The sequence below is a fragment of the Macrotis lagotis genome, chromosome X (genome assembly GCF_037893015.1).
Source record: "Macrotis lagotis isolate mMagLag1 chromosome X, bilby.v1.9.chrom.fasta, whole genome shotgun sequence".
NCBI lineage: Eukaryota > Metazoa > Chordata > Mammalia > Peramelemorphia > Peramelidae > Macrotis > Macrotis lagotis.
In genome coordinates, this window is record NC_133666.1 from 554,246,395 (window position 1) to 554,264,210 (window position 17,816).

General features: G+C 36.4%; 1 protein-coding gene across 11 annotated transcripts in view; it reads left to right on the forward strand.

The window, feature by feature from the left end:
- Nucleotides 1-17,816, forward strand: part of VPS13B (vacuolar protein sorting 13 homolog B) — a 1,326,809-nt gene that overhangs the window by 804,000 nt on the left and 504,993 nt on the right. For all 11 annotated transcript variants that reach the window (XM_074200569.1, XM_074200570.1, XM_074200573.1 and 8 more), the window contains one exon: nt 12,598-12,818. In XM_074200569.1, the coding sequence (XP_074056670.1) occupies nt 12,598-12,818 (221 nt within the window). The remainder of the gene's footprint in view (nt 1-12,597; nt 12,819-17,816) is intronic.

A 17,816-nucleotide genomic window follows, 5' to 3' on the forward strand; every position in this document is an offset into this window, starting at 1 on the left:
TACAGTGTTCTTCTGGTTCTTCTCATCTCACTCAGCATCAGTTCATGCAAGTCCCTCCAGGCTTCCCTGAAATCCCATCCCTCTTGGTTTCTAATAGAATAATAGTGTTCCATAATATACATATACCACAATTTGTTCAGCTATTCCTCAATTGATAGACATCCCCTTGATTTCCTTTCTTTGCCAGCACAAACAGAGCTGCTTTGATTATTTTTGTACAAATGATGTTTTTACCCTTTTTCATGATCTCTTCAAGTTATAGACCCAGTAGTGGTATTGCTGGGTCAAAGGGTATGCACATTTTCATTGCCTTTTTGGCATAATTCCAGATTGCTCTCCAGAAAGGCTGTATCATTTCACAGTTCTACCAATAATGTATTAGTGTCCCAGATTTCCCACATTCCTTCCAACATTAATTAATGCCCTTTCTGGCCATATTGGCCAATCTGAGAGGCGTGGGGTGGTACTTCAGAGATGCTTTAATTTGCATTTCTCTAATCAGTAATGTTTTACAGCAGTTTTTCATATGGCTATAGATAGTTTGATTTCCTCATCTGCAAATTGACTTTACATATCCTTGGACCATTTGTCAATTGGGGAATGGATTGGTTTTTGTTTTTATAAATTTGACTCAGTTCTCTATGTATTTTAGAAATGAGTCCTTTGTCAGAAACACTAATTGTAAAAATTGTTTCCTGGTTTACTCCATTTCTTTTGATCTTGGTTACAGTAATTTTGTGTTTTGCAAAAGCTTTTTATCTAATGTAATCAAAGTTATCCAGTTTGTTTCTAATGTTGTTCCCTATCTCTTCTTTAGTTATAAACTTCTCCCCTTTCCCTAAATCTGATAGGTAAACTATTCCTTGCACTCTTATAGTAATGTCTTTTATGTCTAAATCTTGCACCCATTTTGATCTTATTTTGCTATAGAGTGTGAGATGTTGATGTAATCTGCATTTCTGCCATACTAACTTCCAATTTTCCCAACAGTTTTTAATCAAAGAGAGAGTTCTTATTGCAGAAGCTGGACTCTTGGGGTTTTTCAAACAGTAGATTGCTATAATCATTTCCTGCTCTCTCTCTCTCTCTTTTGCACCTAGTCTATTCCATTGATCCACCACTCTATTTCTTAGTACCAGATAGTTTTGTTGACTGATGCTTTATAATATAAATTTAGATCTGGTAAGACTAAGCTGCCCTCTTTTACTTTTTTTTCTTTAAATCCCTTGATATTCTTGACTTATTTCTCTATATGAATGTAGTTACAATTTTTTCTTAGCTAAAGTAATGTTTTGGAAGTTTGGTATGACACTAAATAAGTAGTTTACTTTAGGTAGAATTGTCCTTCTTGTTATATTAACTTGGCCTTTTCATGAGCAGTTGATATTTGTCCAGTTATTTAAATCTAATTTTATTTGTGTGGAAAATGTTTTATAGTTATTTTCATAGAGTTTCAGATGTTGCCTTGGCAGGTAGACTCCCAGGTAATTTTATGTTGTCTGAAGTTATTTTAAGTGGGATTTCTCTTTCTAGTTCTTCCTGCTGTGTCTTGCCAGTAATATATAAAAATGCTGAGGATTTAGGTGGGTTTGTTTTATATCCTGCAGCTTTGCTAAAGCTGCTAATTGTTTCCAGGAGTTTTTTAGATGAATTTTTAGGGTTTTCTAAGGTATACCATCATGTCATCTGCAAAGAGTGAGAGTTTTGTTTCTTCCTTCCCAATTCTAATTCCTTCAATTTCTTTTTCATCTCTTATTGCTGAAGCTAACATTTCTAATACAGTATTGAATAGTAGTGACGATAATGGACATCCTTGTTTCATCCCTGACCTTGTTGGGAATACTTCTAGCTTATCCCCATTGCATGTAATGCATGTTGATGATTTCACATAGAAACTGCTTATCATACTGAGGAACAATCTATTTAATCCTGTGCTCTCTAGTGTTTTTAGTAGGAATGGGTGCTGTATTTTGTCAAAGACTTTTTCAGCATCTGTTGAGATAATCATATTATTTTGTTAGGTTTGGTATTGATATAGCCAATTATACTGAAAGTTTTCCTAATAATGAATCAACCCTGCATTCCTGGAATAAATCCTGCTTGGTCATAGTATATCATCCTATTGATAACTTGCTGTAACCACTTTGCTAAGATTTTATTTAAGATTTTTACATTCATATTCATTAGAGAAATTTTCTTTCTGTGGTTTGGCTCTTCTTGGTTTAAGTATTAGTACCATATTGGTGTCATGGAAGAAATTAGGCAGAGCTCCATCTTCACCTATTTTTCTAAAGAGTTTATATAGAATTGGAATCAATTGTTCTTTAAATGTTTGATAAAATTCACTTGTGAATCCATCTGACCCTGGAGATTTTTCTTAGGGAGTTCATTGATGGTTTATTGAATTTCTTTTTCTGAGATAGGGTTATTTAGGTATTTAATTTCTACTTCATGTACTCTGGGCAACTTATATTTTTGTAAATATTCATACATTTCACTTAGATTATCAAATTTATTGGCATTCAGTTGGGCAAAATAATAACAAATTATTACTTTAATTTCCTCCTCATTGGTGGTAAGTTCACTTTTTCCATTTTTGATACCAGTAATTTGATTATCTTCTTAGTATTTTCAATCAATTTAACCAAAGGTTTATCTATTTTATTGGTTTTTCATAAAACCAACTCTTTATTTTATTTATTAGTTCAGTGGTTTTCTAAGTTTTGATTTTATTAATTTCTCCTTTAATTTTTAGACTTTCTAATTTGGTATTTAATTGGGGAGGTTTAATTTGTTCTTTCTCTAGTTTTTTTAGTTGCTTGCTTAATTCATTGATTTCCTCTTTCTTTATTTTTTTTTATGTAAGCATTTAGAGATACAATATATCCCCTAATAACTGCTTTGGCTGTATCCCATAAATTTTCATATGTTGTCACATTATCATCATTGGCTAAGATGAAATCCTTAATTCTATCTATAATTTTGATCCACTCATTCTTTAAAATGATGTTATTTAAATTCCAATTCATTTTAGGTGTATCTCTCCATGGCCCATTATTGCATGTGATTTTTATTGCATTATGGTCTAAGAAGGAAATATTCACTATTTTTGCCTTTTTTCATTTGATTATGAGGTTTTTAATGCCTTAGTACATGATCAGTTTTCGTGTAGGTGATATGTGCTGCTAAAAAAAAGAGATATATTCCTTTCTAACCCCATTCAATTTTCTCCAAAGGTCTATCTTGTCTAGGTTTTCTAACATTCTATTTACCTCCTTAACTTCCTTGTTTATTTTATGGTTAGATTTATCTAATTCTGAGAGAGGAAGATTAAAGTCTCCCCCCAGAAGAGTTTTGTTGCCTATGTCTTCCATGTAACTCATTCAGCTTCTCCACTAAGAATTTGGATGCTATACCACTTGGTGCATACTTATTTAGTATTGAAATTGTTTCATTGTCTGTGGTACCTTTTAGGAGGATATAGTTTTCTTCCTTAGCTCTTTTAATGAGATCTATTTTTGCAGCTGCTTTGAATGAGATATTGATTGCTAGCCCTGCCTTTTTCACTTCAGCTGAAGCATAATATATTCTGCTCCAGTCTTTTGCCTTTACTCTGTATATATCTCTTTGCTTTAAATGAGTTTCTTGTAAGTAGCATATTGTAGGATTCTGGTTTTTAATCCTCTCTGATATCTGCTTACATTTTATGGGAGAGTTCAACCCATCCACTTTCAAAGTTATAATTACTGACTCTTTATTACCCTCTATGCTATCTTCCCTGTTTGTATTTTTCCCAACTTATCCCTATTCCCCAGTGTTTTGTTTCTGAATGCCACCTTCTTCAGTTTGTTTTTCCCCTTATATCCAGCCTCCTTCCCCTTCCTTTCCTCTTTCCCTTTGCCCCTTCTTCCTTCCCTTCCTTCTGTTAGTTACTCTTTTCCCTCCCTTACCCCCTTTCCCCTTTTAATACTTGAAAGGTAAGATAAGTTTCTTAACTAAACTGTGTGTATGTTAACTTTGAGCCAAATCTGGTGAGATTGCAATAGGTCCTTTGTACCTCTTTATGTAATGTGATTTACCCCATTCAATCTCCTCCATCCTTCTCTTTACTTTCCCCTCCTTTTTAAGGAAATATTGTTTTTAAATCATTCTATCAGAATCACAGACAAGTCATGAGTGTCCATTACTTCTGGGATAAATATATTCTCTCTAATAGAGTTACAATTCTCAAGAGTTATGAGAATCTTTCTCCCAGGTGGGGATATAGCTGGTTTCATCTTACTGGATAATTTTTTTTCTTTACCCTTTTTTATCTTTTCATGCATCTCTTGAATCTACTGTTTGAAGTACAAATTTTCTATTTAGCTCTGATCTTTTCATCACAAAAAGTTGGAAGTTGCCTATTTTGTTAAATGTCCATCTTTTCCTCTGGAAGAGAAGTTTCAGTTTTGACAGAAGGTGAATTTTTGGCTGCATTCCAAGCTCCTTTGCTCTTTGGGATATTGTATTCTAGGTCCTTTGATCCATTAATATAGATGCAATGAAGTCCTGTGTAATACTTACTGTGGCTCCTTGGTATTTAAATTGTTTCTTTCTGGCTATTTGCAGGATTTTCTCTTTTATCTGATAGTTCTGGAGTTTGGCTACAATATTCCTTGGTGTTTTCATTTTTGGGATCCCTTTCAGCAGGGGGTTGATGTATCCTTTTAAAAATTATTTTGCTCTCTGGTTCCATGATAGCAGGGCAATTCTCCTTCACTGTATTCTGAAGTATGGATTCCAGACTTTTTTTCTCCTCAATGTTTTCATGAAACCTAATGATTGTTAAATTGTTTCTCCTGGATCTGTTATCCAGAACACTTCTTTTGCTGATGAGGTATTTTACATTTTCTTCTATTTTTTCTTTTTTTTTAGTTTTGTTTAATAGATTCTTGTTGTCTCATGAAGTCATTAGTTTCCTCAAATCCCAATCTTTCTTTTCTTTTTTTTTTTTGGAGAAGAATTTTCTTCATTTCCCCTTTCCAACTCCTTTTCCATTTGGTCAATTCTATTTTTGAAGGACTTCCAGTTGCCCAATTGTGGTTTTGAAATAATTATTTTCTTTTTACACTAATCCAATTGTATTTTTGTTTTCTTGTTGCAAGACGATAATTTTTCTCTTGCAAAGTGTTAATTTTCTCTTGCCTTTCTTTTCCCAATTTTTCCAATTGATTTTTTGGGTTTGTTTTTTTTTTTTTTTTTTGGCAAGTCAATGGGATTAAGTGAGTTGCCCTAGATCACACAGCTAGGTGATTATTAAGTGTCTGAGGCTGGTCTGGTGCTCTATCCACTGCGCCACCTAGCTGCCCATTTGCAATCATTTTTTAAACTCCTTTCTGATCTCTTCTAAGAAGTCTTTCTGGGCTGGAGACCAATTTATATTCTCCTCAGAAGTTTTGGTTCTCTCTGAGTTAGGATCCTTGCCTTTCATGTAACATTCAATGCACCCTGCTTTCTGCTGGGCTTTCTTCATTTTCCCAGGATATTGTGTTGGGGGAGGAACTGGTTCACAGAACCCAGTGGCTTTGCTCACTGGTTTTAGGAACTATAAGTGGGCAGTCAGTAGGGGATTGTAGACATATTCTCTGAAGTGTCTGTGACCTTGATTAGTGGCCCACTCCCTGGGGGCATGGGGTGGGGCAGCAGGATCTGGCTTATCCTTGGGCAAAGTAAACTGGGCCCTCAGGCTATGATTAACCTCCTTAATCCTCACTCAGCACTGGGAGAGATCTGCCCACTTCTCCTGCAGGGTGGTCAGGGAGCTGTTGCTCTCTTTTTTCAGGGAAGAGTCCTTTTCTCCTAAAGGAATGGGAAGGAGGAGACTGAACTGGAAAGAGGGGGACTTCACTCAAAACAAGGGGGCTCAGGACCCTGTCTGTGCTGGAGCTCTCCCTGTGTGGTGCATAAAGCAAATGCTTCTGCTGCTGTTCAGGTTAGATCTGGGTCTTATCACACCACCCTGGGCTGGCTCTCTGCTCTTTGTCTCTAGCTTCCCCACACCCCCTTGAGAGGGACCTTGTGGTAGATGTTCTTTGGGTCTGTGGATTCAAATTCTGTTAAGAGGTTTGACTCATGTTAGTTCTGAGGAAAAGCCAGGAGAGCTTAGGACAGTGCTTGGCTTCTCTCTGCCATCTTGGCTAGGACCCCCTAAGTTTGGTTTTTGCAAAAATATTTTGGTATACCTAAAAAAATGTGTCTTGCTAATAGCATTTATATTTTCCTTTGAAGGGAAATGCAATATATATGGCTAGCCATTTTGCCTCTTTTTCTGTTACAAATGTTTTCTCTAACATTTTCTCTTCCATATTACTCTATTTTATATATTGTTCCTTTAGTCATCAGTATGTCATTTTGTAGAAAATGGCATGATTCACATCCCCCATTGTTCCTACTGTTTCCTCTAAGTGATATTCTATTATACCAATTCATACACAAATAAGATTCTAGACCTTGTTTCAGTTTTTGTGATTCAGTCATTTTGTATTGATTTGAAAGTTCCCTGAACTCAGCCAGCAATAAATATTTTATCCAAAATAAAATAATCAAGATTTAGATATTTATTCTATACAGGTGCATGTGCATGAACACACATACACACACACACACACACACACACACACACACACACACAAGTTCTTATAATCTGAAGTCCTTGAAGGTATGTCTAGCTTGTTGGACCATTACTTTATAGTTTGATAGGATTATTTTATTAATTTGAATTAGAAACTTGAGTTTGAAAACTACTACTATTTAAAGTTATACCTGGACAATTCACTTGTCAACATTTTCACATAAATCTTTTTCATGTGGGTATCTAAAATAAAATACAGTTATATTATTTAAATACATAAAAAGCCATTTATTAATATTCCTAATGTTTTCAGAGCATTCAATTGGGGAGTGATACGATTTAGATAAGATAAAGAAAGGTTCTATCTTGAAGGAGCATACAGTCAAGTAGAGTAATAAGAACCCCATTTATTAATTAAGTTTGAGGAAATTGAAGTACAATTTTTTAAAAATTTCTTTGTCCAGAAATGGGTCTTCTAAAACACAAAAAAATTTTGTGTTATAGTAACCAAGATGCAATAATATTACAGAATGTTCCCTTCTTGAATCTCAGAACTATAATATGTCTAATATTATGTTATTGGCCTGATGTCTCAGTAAAAACAAAACCATATATCAAGACTGAAGACCAAAATAATTTTGAGTGTTTAAATAGAGAACTTTCAGTCCTATATACCTAATATTGTATACTTTTTGAATGAAATTAAGTTTAAGAAAATATGTTCCTCAGTAACAGTTTTTAAATATGTAATCTGAAATCTTTCCAAAATATTTTAAGACAAATTTGGCAGAGCCTTTATTTTGTAAATAACTGGGAATTTTGTGTAGGTTTGTACATAATTTTGGAATCAGTTGCAGATGATATAAGTTTATGGTTCTTTCTTCAGGGGGAGAATATTTTCAGTTTTAAAACAGGCATTTATTACTGCTATATTGCTAACCATGAACTATTATTCATTTATCATTGTTTCCCATGAGGTCACTGAGTACTATTATAGATCTACCTCATCTGAATATGAAATTTGATTTAATATTTTTTCATTTCATATTTTTTTACAATTGCATTTATTCTGAGCATACTTCAGGCATGCTGCTAAGTATTTCTTTTTCACTTCCCATTGTCATTAAGCTCTGAAAACCTACAGAAGAGAATATCCTTGACTGCTATTTTTTTGAAAACTCATCAATCAAAACATTGACCAGGCATGTGGTGTGGTGTGTGTGTGTGTGTGTGTGTGTGTGTGTGTGTGTGTGTGTGTACTAACAAATTCATGAAAACTTACAGAGCTCTCCTACGAGAGCACAACTGAGGTTTGGGGGTTGATAAGGATGAGACTTTGGAGTTATCCTGCAGTGAAAAGTTAAGTGACTTGCCCAGTGTTATATAGCCAGTAGATATATCAGAATTTTAAGATGAGATGTCAAATCTTTTGGGCTTCAGGAACAGTTTTTTATCAGTTACATCTCACAGCCTTTCTATATAAGTATGTACAGAATAGATATAAAGAGAATAAATATAAAAATAAAAGTAATTAAGTAGAGGTCTGTTGGGGTGATTACAAATGGCTTCATGTAGAAGGGAATACTAGAGATTCATCTTGAGGCAGATGTGAGGCAGTGTGCTCTAGATACAGGAACTAATCATTTCAAAATAGATCAATAACATGTGAGAAACAAGGAAGGCTGGTTTGACTACATTGCAGAGAGTGATAGGTATGACATGATTGAGAAAGATATGTTGGAAAGTAGATTGTAAAAGACATTAAAAGCTAAACAGAGAAATTTATATGGTATTTTAATGGCAGTAGGGAGCTACTTGACTTTATTTTAATTTGGAAATCACTTTGGCAATTGCATGAAAATAGACTAGAGAGAGAGAAGAAATTTTAGACTTATTAGGAAGCTATTGCAGTGATCTAGGCAAGAGATAAAGTATACCTGACATAAGGAGATAGCTTTGTGAGTAGATGAAGGAGTTGAGTTAAAAAAGATATGTGAAGATTGAAATACCAAAATTTGACAACTAGATTAGAATGTGGACCTCATGAAGGGGGTTGAAGAGTTTGGGATAATGTCAGGGTTATTAAACTGGATGATAGAAGACTGGTAGCACTATAGAAGTTTGGAAGTGTAGAATCTTTTTCAAGAAAGACCATGGGATGGGGGGGGGGGGCGGGACAGAGCCAAGATGGCAACAAGAAGGATCGTGTCTTGGGCGCTCTCTCAAATCTTTGAAACTAAGGCCTCTAAATTTTTGAGAGACAGAACCCACAGAGGGACCCAGTGAGGCAGTTCTCCTACTCAAGGTAACCTGGAAAAGAGCTGAAAGGCTCTGTTCCCCGGGGTTGGAGAGGCGGCCTGCCAGAGGGGTGGCCTGCCAGAGTGAAAGAAATTCAGCCTCCCGGAGGCAGCCCCAGGGCACTAGGAGCCTCGGCTCACAGCAGTGGGGGAGTTTCCTGACCTACATCCCGGGAGCACCAGCATAAAATGGGAGGGGGGGGGCTGGCCTCTACCAGAGTGAGCCCAGCCCTCAGGGCACACAGCTAGCAGCTTGGCCACTGCAGCCCAGATCCAGGCAACAGAAGCAGGTAGAGATGGTAAGCAGGAGCCTCCAGGGCATGAGCCCATTGAACCTAGAGAGGGGAATGAAGAGAAACTGCAGAGCTCTGTCCTCTTCCCCTGGAACAGGACTCTGGAGCTCTGACCACATTCAGATCCTGATCGCAGTCTAGTCCCCCCCACAGAACAGCAGCGTCCCCCCACCTCAGCTCTGTGGCAGAGGGGTGGGGTGCTTATGGTCATTTACAGATCAGGAGGGAGGACAGAGCCTCACACACTGAGATCCTTGTAGGAGTGTCCCAAAAGCTCAGGAAGCACCCCAAAAGCAGGCTTAGGCTGGGAAAATGAGCAAGCAGAGAAAAAAGAGGAACACCATTGAAAAATATTTTGCATATGAGCCCAAGAAGGATCAAAACACTCAGTCTGAAGATGAAGAAGCACAAGCTCCTGCATCCAAAGACTCCAAGAAAAACAGAAATTGGGCTCAGGCTATGACAGAGCTCAAAAAAGACTTTGAAAATCAAATGAGGGAGTTAGAAGAAAAACTGGGAAAAGGAATGAGAGAGATGCAGGAAAAACATGAAAATGAAGTCAGCAGCTTATTCAAGGAAATCTAAAAAAATGCTGAAGAAAATAGCATGCTAAAAACCAGCTTAGGTCAAATGGATAAAACAGTTCAAAAAGTTATTGAGGAGAAGAATGCTTTAAAAAGCAAAATTGGACAGATGGAAAAAGAGATAAGAAAACTCTCTGAGGAGAACAAGTCCTTCAGACAAAGAATAGAACTCAGGGAGATTGATGAATTTACCAGAAATCAGGAATCAATACTTCAAAACCAAAAAAAAAAAAAAAGAAAAAAAGAGAAGAAAAATTAGAAGAAAATGTGAAACATCTCATTGAAAAAACAACCAATATGGAAAACAGATTTAGGAAAGATAATCTAAAAATTATTGGAATACCTGAAAATCATGATCAGGAAAAGATCCTTGACATCATTTTCAAAGAATTACTACAGGAAAATTGCTCTGATATCCTAGAAGCAGAGGGCAAAAAATAGAAATGGAGAGAATCCACCAATCCCCCCAAGAAAGAGATCCCAAAAAACCAACCCCTAGGAATATTATAGCCAAGTTCCAGAACTCCCAAGTCAAAGAGAAAATATTACAAGCAGTCAGAAGGACACAATTCAAATATCATGGAGCTGCAGTCAGGATCACACAGGACTTAGCAGCAACTACATTAAAAGCTCATAGGGCTTGGAATATAATATACTGGAAGTCAAAAGAGCTTAGAATGCAAGCAAGAATCAACTACCCAGCAAAACTGGATGTCCTCTTCCAGAGAAAAAGATGGACTTTCAATGAACCAGGGGAATTTCAAATGTTCCTGTTGGAATGACCAGAGCTGAACAGAAGGTTTGATCTTCACATACAGGACTTGGGTGAAGCATAGAGATTGGAGGAGAGGGGGGAAATATGAGGGACTTAATGATGATGAACTGCATGTATTCCTGCATAGAAAAATGACACTAATAATACTCATATGAACCTTCTCAATTAACAGAGCAGGTAGAAGGAGCTTTTATAGTTGAAGCACGGGAGAAAGCTGAATTTGAAGATAAAATATGGTGTAAAAATGTAGTCAGTAGAAAAAAGGGAAATGTAATGGGAGAAAGAAAAAGGAGAGGGGGGAATAGGCCAAGATATTTCATATAATAAGATTTTTCTTTATTACAATGAGCTATTGCAATGATATGGAAGGGGGGGAAGGCAAGGGGGAATGAGGGAATCTTTGCTCTCATCAGAGGTGGCTAGGAGAGGAAACAGCATATATATACTCAATGGGGTATAGGCATCTGGAGTAAGAAGGAGAGAGGGGTACAGGGGGAAGGGGGGCTGTTGTGAGTGATGGAGGAGAGGATGGACCATGGGGGGAGAGTGGTCAGATCTAACACATTTTCTTTTTTACTTCTTGCAAGGGGCTGGGATTGGGTGGCCTGTCTGGTACCATAGGGCCAGGTGGATGCTGGGCCTAAGGGGTGGTATGGGGGCTTGGGGCCTCTTGGCCCCAGGGCCAGGGATCTGTCTGCTGTGCCACTCAGCTACCCTGCAGCAGAGTCAGAATGAAAGGAGAGAGAAAATATAGTACATGGTAGTGGAGAAATACAAAGGAAGGAGTTGTGATCAGCAATGGCAACGGTGGAAAAATATGGAAGTAACTTTTAGTGATGAATTTATCATAAACATTGTGATCTACCCATGACAGAGTTCTTGGTGTTAGAACAAAGACTGAAGCACATTTTTTATTATTATTCTTATTTTGGGGGGGTTCAGGGCAAATGGGGCTGAGTGGCCTGCCTGGGGCCACATAGCAGGGTAATCGTACGGTGTCTGAGGCCGGATTTGGACCCAGGTGCTCCTGGCTCAAGGGCTAATGCTCTGTCCTCCACCCAGCCACCCCTACTATTATTACTGTTTTATTTTATTTTGGATCTTTTTTTTCCCTTCTTTTTTTGGTTTTTGCAGGGCAGTGGGGATCAGGTGGCTTGCATGTCACACAGCTGGGTGATTGTTGGGTCTACGGGGCTGGATGTGGGCTCGGGTGCTCGTGGCTCCAGGGCTGGTGCTTTGTCCATTGCACCACCTGGCCATACCTACAATTATTACTATTATTTTTTTTTATTTTAATTTTTTCTCTCCCCTTTATCTCTCAAGCGAGTCTATATTTTTGGGGGGAGGGGGGTATTTTGTTTACTCTTAAACAAGAATATTTTATTAACGTATAAAAATCATTTGTACAAAATGCAAATAAATAAATATTAAATATAAAAAAAAAAAGACCATGGGGGCAGCTAGGTGATGTAGTATATAGAACATGGGCCCTGGAGTCAGGTCAGGACCTGAATTCTAATGTGACATTTAATAATTATCTAGCTGTGTGTCCTTGGGCAAGTCACTTAACCCCATTGCCTTGCAAAAAACAAACAAACAAAAAAGATCATGAATAAGTTCTGTTTAGGATGTGTTAAGATTGTGATGTCTCCAGAACATCCAGTTTAGAATGTCCAGTAAACATTTGGTAATGGGAGAACCAAAGGAAAGGGGATGCCTGGAAACTGGACATTTACACCTATGAGGCTACCTTGAAATAAGATCAGAGTCATTTGGAATATGTCATCTTGTTATATTGTTGTTATGATTTTGTTCTTTATGCATAATGATTGTGATACTCATTTATAGTATCAAGGTATATTTTACTTCAAAATTAACATCTAAAATAATATATATAACATACCAAACTTGCCTAATGTGTTATGTTATTTGATATAATTACTTTTTTTATGATTACATTTTAATGATATTAAGATGATATAAAAATGTCCCTAAAGTAAGTTTTAATCATTTTGTATTTATGTGTTTTTGTCTACAGGTAATGCTTTCCCGTGGACAATCAGTTTATATCATTTTAGCATTTATACCCTGCTTGGACACCAAATGACACTTGGGTTAGTACAGCCAATGGGTTGTACATCTACTCTCGCTGTCACTTCTCAAAAGCTGCTTGCCGGGGGCCCTGAATCCAGACATTCATTTGTTGTCTGTCTCCATGTTGACCTAGAGTCACTTGAGATAAAATGTTCGAACCCCCAGGTTGGTACATTTAACTGATTTATGAAAGGAAATTAAAAATAACTTGATTTAAGTACAATTGTTTTCCATTTTGTTGAAGAGGTTCTTTTCTATTAAGCATCTTATATTTTAACTGGGCCATCAAGATCAGGGTGGTTAGATTAAGACTTGCTTTGAAGCTCTCTCAAGTTTTGTAATTTAAACTCTTCTGAAAATGTAATAGCTACAGCATAAATGCATCTTTTGCCTGATGGAGTGAAATCAGTTACAGATGTAGGTTTTAAATGCTGAAGAACCACTTTACTGTCATTCTGAATGTGTCTACTGAAGTGATCAAATGTAATTTTCAGTCATATTCTCACTCAGAACTTCTTTGGTTCAACATCCAATACTTTCAAATAAGTGATGGCATGTTTTGCTTTGAAAGGCATTTTTGCCCTTCTTAAGAGGGTTATTTATTACACATAGGCTAGGTGTATGTTGTATTCCACATTTTCTTAGACTAATTTCATTATATATCACCCAGGCATGCCCAAGTTACTGAAAACAGTTTTCTGCTTTATATTTTTCTGTATATTGACCAAGTTCCTAGTCTAATTATCAGATCCAAGTTTTATCCAAAGTTACTTCTATGTGGCTTTGTAAACATATTCCCTTTAGAAAGCACATCTCAGTTTAAACAGATATTTGTTCCATTTACTGCCATTCTTTTTGATATAACTTTAATTTGGGTGAGATACTTGGTGATCCTTTTTTTTAATCGATCTTTTCCCCTTCAGTTTGATTTCTTTTGTCAGATTCATTTTTATTTTTGTTTTTGTTGACTCAATCATCCAACATTAAGAAACATCCAAACTTTTCTATTAAATATTGAATAGTACTTCTCATTATAAAGCAAAGTGATTTTATTTGAATGTAACTTTTAAGTAAAATATCTATTCTGTCATAAAATCCAGGAATCTGACCATTGCTTGTGAGAACAAAAATAATTTATTTTTTGAGAATCCATTCATAATGGGGCAGCTAGGTGATACAATGTATGGAACACTGCCCTTGATGTTGAGAGGACCTGAGTTCAAATCCAGCCTCAAACATTTATTAGCTGTGTCACCTTGGGCATATCACTGAAGCCCTATTGTGGACAGGGTGTGTGTGTGTGTGTGTGTGTGTGTGTGTGTGTGTGTGTGAGAGAGAGAGAGAGAGAGAGAGAGAGAGAGAGAGAGAGAGAGAGAGAGAATGTGAATGAATGAATCCCATTGTTAAATATTCTTCTCCTTTGTGGGATTTAATTTATTCCATTTAGAAACTTGCATGAGCACTGTTCTCTCATCAGCGGATCATCATGAAAGTTTCTCAAAAAAGGCAGAAGCCTTTCTGGCATCAATTCCCCTCTGCTAAATTTTGTTTTATGTATTCTACCAGCATTGGCAAGGATGAGAAACTGACCAAGTTTGGTTTTTTTTTCCTTAGAAAAGTCCAGCAAACCACTAGAGTGGTAAGAAAATGAAGCAGAGCAGATATAAAAGCTGGGAAAGGATATTCCACTACATTTAAAGTATAAGCTGAAACAATGAGTTTAAAAACATTGCATAGCAACTATTGATCCATAATACCAACAGCATACTCACAGGTCACAGACATCTGCAGGGTAGTTTGTGGGATTAAAGAGACTTGCCCAGCTACAAGCATAATTGGATTTGTTCTGTAAATGACTAAGAAACTTTCCTCCTAAGTTTCTCTAGAGGGGCAGCTCTTTATAGCTGGCCTGCCCTTCTGTCCCTAGTAAGGATTTGAGGGTAGCAAGGAATTTGAAAAAAGTTTTTAAAGGCTTCTAAGAGAAGAAATACTTTTTCCTACTTCTCTGCTTCTCTCCCATATTCTGCCTTTTTCTTTTTCTTCCACTCTTAAGAACCTCTATCCTTTACCCTATTATGTTATGGCTACAACCTACTCAAGCCTATCTTCCCTGCTTCTATAAATTAATTTGTCCCTTTATCCATTTCACTCATTACTTAAGTAACATTCCCTATACACATTTATGCTACTGTCTAAAGGAAAATCAGTCTGACTAAATTACCACAAACTAAAGGATAGATCATTATCTTCTCTATCTCCTTTCAAGTGATTGCTTTTTATTTCAAATGAGTATCTAGTTGTTAAAAGTTCTGGCATTGTTGCAAGAGCACTAGAGGGCCCATTCAATCTATTATACTTTTATGCAAACTTCTTGCACTTATCTTGCAGTTAATGTCTTAGATATTTTTTACAGCTCAGAAAAACTGTGTGCAGTCTAATGCTCTTAGTGAATCTGTGTTTTCATCCTTATGGATATTCCCGCCTAGCAGTGGATATTTTGTAACTAAAAAGGGTTCTTTTTGTTTTCTTGATTTGGTGAAAACCACTGAACCCCTTGGAATTATAATAGCTCTTTAAGCACTGTTAGCTATTTTTTTCTATGTATTGTGCATAGTAGACCCCAGTAAATATCTGGTAAATGAGTGTAACTCCAGGCCTTATAGGGGGGAAAAATAGGTGAGTGCCCAGTCTTTTCCTCCTAGCTTTTGGGAGAAGAGAGGTGAATAAAAATCGCATAAAAGTAATAATAGCCATCAGTTATACAGCACTTTAAGGTTTGTAGAGTGGTTTACAAATACTCACTACTGTTCTTGAAAGTAAATATTATTATTATTATTCCAGTTTTAAATATGTGAAAACTAAGAAGAAGTTTAATGAGAAGACTCAAAGTCACACTAATGATAAGCTATCCTCACAGATAATAAGTATCTTAACTCCAAAGGTCAGTACTCTATTATTTTGGTGGGGGTTTTTTGGTCCTTCATTTTTGAAGAAGACTACAACATCAGGGAGGTGATGATGATGTGTCTCCTTCATTCTCAAAGAAGATCGTGACATGGAGGTGATGTCATGACAAGCATATGAATTGGATTTGAGTGAGGGTGGGACTGAGCTAAGTCACCAGTCTCACTTTTTCCTCCAGAGCCATCTGAGTCCAGTGGCCAGATTTGAATCTGGACAACTGGAGATGGCCTCAGATGCAAGGCAAGCAGTTAAGTGATTTGCCCAAGATTACACAACTAGTGAGTGGCAAGTTTCTAGGCAGGATTGGAGCTCCTTTTCTCTCTAATCTAAGACTAGTACTCTGTCCTCTGCACCTCCTAGATACCTAGTTCAGTACTCTAGTCATGCATTAACTAACTGCATCTAAACATAAAACAAATATAGCTGCAACATAAACTTGTTCTGAGACTGTTTCAAGACACCTAGATCTATATTTAACCAAAGATGGCCTGCAGTAGGAAAGGTAGGAAGACAACAAAAAAGTATGGGAGAATTCACTCCCTTCTTTTTTTCTAGAAAGAATCATGAAGGGGCATATAGCTTTTTCTTTTCCCATACTTACTTCTCCTGTCAGTAGAACCTAAGATTAATTGGTCTCAGTTTCATCTTTCATTTTCCCTTAATGTTGGCAGAAACAGCTCATAAAACAGTGGAGAAAGGGCTCCCCTACATTAAATCATCTCTCTTAGAACTTTACTATTCATACTATTTGAGATCGTAACAAATGGAGTTGTAGCCTATTTCCATTTGGATTTTTAAGAGTATTGAATAGTAACTGCATATATAATGATCATTTTAGCAGAATTGTGTTTAGACATTAGTAATACTTTAATGGTGTTTTTTTTTTTAAGAGAAAACCTGGCCAACTAGTCTTACATGCCAAGCTGCATTGGTTGTTTTGGTCCATTAGATAGTGCTCTGGGAGCAAATTAACATATTTGTAGAAAAGAATTGAATTGATGGGATCATCACAGGTTCAGGATCTGAGCCTCAGTTCAGCAGCCTCAAAATCTAACTTTTATCTGTTTACTTGAAGTGATCAGGATTTTAAAAACTCAATTATATAAACCAAGCTCACATGAGACTGATTTATAAACCCAAAACCTAGTTTATTACTTTATAATGGAAGATAGCAGAATAAAATGGTACCATAATGTACACAGTACTCATTCCCGTTGAATAAGATCTACTCAGAAAATCAAATTACAAAATCTGTTTACTCAATTAATGTAAGATCCAAGCAAATTTGAATTTTCTCAAGGATTATTTCTTTAAAATTCGGTTAATTTCACCCATTCTTTTCTCTTCCAAGATATTTCTAAGATTTGGTCACAGTCTTGTGAAATCAGAGAACTTTCTTCTTTGTTCAGTGACAAAGAGACTAGATAGCTCTTATTTTTTATATCTTTTTTCCTAAGTTTTTGAAATGACAGCTTCTTTACCTTATATTAGTTATATTGAGAAACAAGTTGATATAGTGGAAAGAATGATGTTGCCAGTTTTTCTGAAACTGGGATGAAATCTGACTTTATAACCGATATTTTATTTTTTTCCAATTACATGTTAGGAAAGTTTTTCAGCATTCATCCGTGCATCCATGTGTATATACATATTTTATAAATAATTTACATAATTACATATTTTGCATAATTTTCTGCCCATCCCCCTCCCCTCAACCATGAACAGTCTGGTGAACACTGTACACACACACACACACACACACACACACACACACACACACACACACCTGTTTAACATGCTTACAGATCAGTCATTTTCTGTATGAGGAATTAGGGCTGAGAGAAAAGAAAGAAAACCATGGAATGGGGAAGAAGAACATAAGAGAAATTTTTAAAAAGTGAACATCATGTTCATTCAGATTCTGTAGGTTTTTCTTTGTTTTCTCTGGATGAGAATAGCATTGTCTATAGCCTGTCTAATAAAGTTGTCCTACCTCTCTGAACTGCTGAGAGGAGCTACATCCATGAAGGTTGATCAACTCACAGTGTTGTTTATATGTACAATGTTCTCTTGATTCAGCTTCCTTCACTCAGCATCAGTTCCTGTAATTTGTTCCACGCTTATATAGAGTTCAAACATTCATAGTTTCTTATGGAGCAATAACAGTCCATAACATTCATATACCATAATTTATTCAGC